The sequence below is a fragment of the Salvelinus sp. IW2-2015 genome, unplaced genomic scaffold, assembly GCF_002910315.2.
Source record: "Salvelinus sp. IW2-2015 unplaced genomic scaffold, ASM291031v2 Un_scaffold2566, whole genome shotgun sequence".
NCBI lineage: Eukaryota > Metazoa > Chordata > Actinopteri > Salmoniformes > Salmonidae > Salvelinus > Salvelinus sp. IW2-2015.
In genome coordinates, this window is record NW_019943877.1 from 75,561 (window position 1) to 78,914 (window position 3,354).

At 40.7% G+C, this 3,354-nt stretch overlaps 1 protein-coding gene across 1 annotated transcript in view; it reads right to left on the reverse strand.

The window, feature by feature from the left end:
• Nucleotides 1–3,354, reverse strand: part of LOC112074299 (solute carrier organic anion transporter family member 2A1-like) — a 32,155-nt gene that overhangs the window by 10,489 nt on the left and 18,312 nt on the right. Inside the window, exon 4 of the mRNA XM_070440462.1 lies at nt 773–920. Coding sequence (XP_070296563.1) covers nt 773–920 — 148 coding nt within the window. The remainder of the gene's footprint in view (nt 1–772; nt 921–3,354) is intronic.

Below are 3,354 nucleotides of genomic sequence, written 5' to 3' on the forward strand. Positions count from 1 at the left end.
ATTTTTGTTAGGGCAAATCAAGTCCTGACATGTTTAAGTGGAAACTTTAAGAAGCTTTTTTTAAAACTTGATGATACACTACAATCGGTAGTGAAAAAAGTATCCAATTGTCATACTTGAGTAAAAGTAAAGATACCTTAATAGAAAATGACTCCAAGTGAAAGTGAAGTCACCCAGTAAAATACTACTTGAGTAAAAGTCATTTAGTATTGGTTTTTATATACTTAAGTATCAAAAGTAAAAGTATAAATCATTTATAAATTCCTTGATATTTAAGCATAAAGACATCATTTTTTTAGACATCATTTACAAACAAAGTATGTTTTAGTGAGTCCTTCGCAAGATCAGAGGAAGTAGGGATGACCAGGGATGTTCTCCTTTGGGGTGTTTTAGTGAGTCTCCAGATCAGAGGCAGTAGGGATGACCAGGGCACTCAAAATGTAACGAGTACGTTTGGGTGTCAGGGTAAATGTATGGAGTAAAAAGTACATTATTTTCTTTAGGAATGTAGTGAAGTTAAAGTTGTCAAAAATATAAATAGTAAAGTACAGATATCCCCAAAATGACTTAAGTAGTACTTTACACCAGAAGTTTGCATTTCCTGCTGTACAGGACATTTAKTGGGTGATCAAATTWAGATCCRACATCTGTAACKTTACCATTGGTTCAGTTATGCCATATTACTTCCCTAACTTAATTTTGACTTATCTTTCTGCAATCAAAGCAGATGAATGCGCACTCATCAGAAGCCTGAGATTAAATGGCCACCTACCAGAACCCTGAATTTGTTCTTGGGGTCTTTGATGTACTCTTTGCAGCCTGCGTGGCAGGGAGACAGGTACTCGATGTTGTCAGATCCACACACTGGATTAAAGGCGTTAGCAGGACAGGAGCAGTTGGAATAACAGGTTGCCAYAGACCTGTGGGAGGGGAGAAGATGTTTAGAGAATGGGTTAGGGTGTCACAATAGAGTTATACCATTTTTCCACATTATTGTGCTGAGCTGGCTCAGATATTGTCTTTTCATGTTGACCTTTCCAGCACGGTTTCAGCAACTATGGTGGATGCCTAACGAATTGCAAAAATCGCTGAAGTTGGAGACTTTTATTTCCCTCACCAACTTTAAACATCTGCTATCTGAGCAGCTAACCGATCGCTGCAGCTGTACATAGTCCATCTGTAAACAGCCCACCCAATTTACCTACCTCATCCCCTTACTGTTGTTATTTATTTACTTTTTTGCTCTTTTGCACACCAGTATCTCTACTTGCACATACTCATCTGATGATTTATCACTCCAGTGTTAATCTGCTAAATTGTAATTATTCGCTCCTATGGCCTATTTATTGCCTACCTCATGCCTTTTGCACACAATGTATATAGACATTTTTTTTTTTCCTACTGTGTTATTGACTTGTTTATTGTTTACTCCATGTGTAACTCTGTGTTGTTGTCTGTTCACACTGCTATGCTTTATCTTGCCCAGGTCGCAGTTGTAAATGAGAACTTGTTCTCAACTAGCCTACCTGGTTAAATAAAGGTGAAATAAAAAAAATAAAAAAATAAAAATGCCTAAGCAGGCCAGATGAGTACAGGGCTAGCTAGGCTCGGCTCAGCTCAGTAGTGTGAAAAGGGCCTTTCCACGTTTAAATAAGGGTTATGGGATCACAGCAGAGTTCTGGGTGAGTTAAGTTCATCAGTAGAGTTCTGGGTGAGTTAAGAAGTTCATCTATTCATAATTTTTATAGCTATTTTATTAAGCCTATAGAGTATATCTATGTATTACGTAACTATATAGTATATTAGTAGAGTTCTGGGGTGAGTTAAGTTCATCAGTAGAGTTCTGGGTAGTTAAGTTTATCAGTAGAGCTCTGGTGAGTTAAGTTCATCAGTAGAGCTCTGGGTGAGTTAAGTTCATCAGTAGAGTTCTGGGTGAGTTAAGTTCATCAGCAGAGTTCTGGGTGAGTTAAGTTCATCAGCAGAGTTCTGGGTGAGTTAAGTTTATCAGTAGAGCTCTGGGTGAGTTAAGTTCTATCAGCAGAGTTCTGGGTGAGTTAAGTTCATCAGTTAGAGTTCTGGGTGAGTTAAGCTCATCAGCAGAGCTCTGGGTGAGTTTAGCTCATCAGTAGAGCTCTGGTGTGTTAAGTTTATAGTAGAGCTCTGGGTGAGTTAAGTTCATCAGCAGAGTTCTGTGGAGTTAAGTTCATCAGCAGAGTTCTGGGTGAGTTAAGTTTATCAGTAGAGTCTGGGTGAGTTAAGTTCATCAGCAGAGTTCTGGGTGAGTTAAGTTCATCAGTAGAGTTCTGGGTGAGTTAAGCCATCAGTAGAGCTCTGGGTGAGTTAAGCTTCATCAGTAGAGCTCTGGGTGAGTTAAGTTCATCAGTTAGAGTTCGGGTGGGTAAGTCATCAGTAGGTCTGGCTGAGTTAAGTTCATCAGAGAGTTCTGGGTGAGTTAAGTTCATCAGTAGAGTTCTGGGTGAGTTAAGATTTCATCAGTAGAGCTCTGGGTGAGTTAAGTTCATCAGTAGAGTTCTGGGTAGTTAAGTTCATCCAGTAGAGTCTGGGTGAGTTAAGTTCATCAGTAGAGTCTGGGTGAGTTAAGTTCAATCAGAGAGCTTCTGGGTGAGTTAAGTTCTCAGTAGAGCTCTGGGTGAGTTAGTTCATCAGCAGAGTTCTGGGTGGTTAAAGTTCATCAGTAGAGTTCTGGGTGTAGATTAAGTTATCAGTAGAGCTCTGGGTGATGTTAAGTTCATCAGTAGAGTTCTGGGTGAGTTAGTTACGAGTCTAAGTTAGAGTTTCTGGGTAGTAAGTTCATCAGCAGAGTTCGGGTGAGTTATTCATCAGTTAGAGTCTGCGGTGAGTTAAGTTCATCAGTAGAGTTCTGGGTGATGTTATGTTCATCAGCAGAGTTCTGGGTGAGTTAAGTTCGATCAGTAGAGTTGGGTGGTTAAGTCATCAGAGAGTTTGTTAAAGTTCAGTAGGTTCGGGTGTTGGTGTAGGTGATGTGTGTTGTTCAGTCAGTAGAGTCTGGGTGAGTTAAGTTCATCAGGTAGAGTTCTGGTGTGAGTTAAGTTCATCAGCAGAGTTCTGCGGTGAGTTAAGTTCATCAGTAGAGTTCGGGTGTAGTTAAGCTCATATGCTAGTGGTGTGTGATGTTGTGTGTGTGCTGTGGTGGTGGTGGTGATGTGTGGTGTGTAGTGTGCTGTGTGTCTCAAGCTAGGTGACAGTTCTGTGCTGGAGTGTGCGTGCGTGCGTGGCAGTGGTTACCAGTTGTGTTGTACGTGTCGCGAGTGCGTCTCGATAGCGCAGTTGCTTGGGGTGCGGTTAAGTTACATCAGTAGTTCTGGGTGAGTT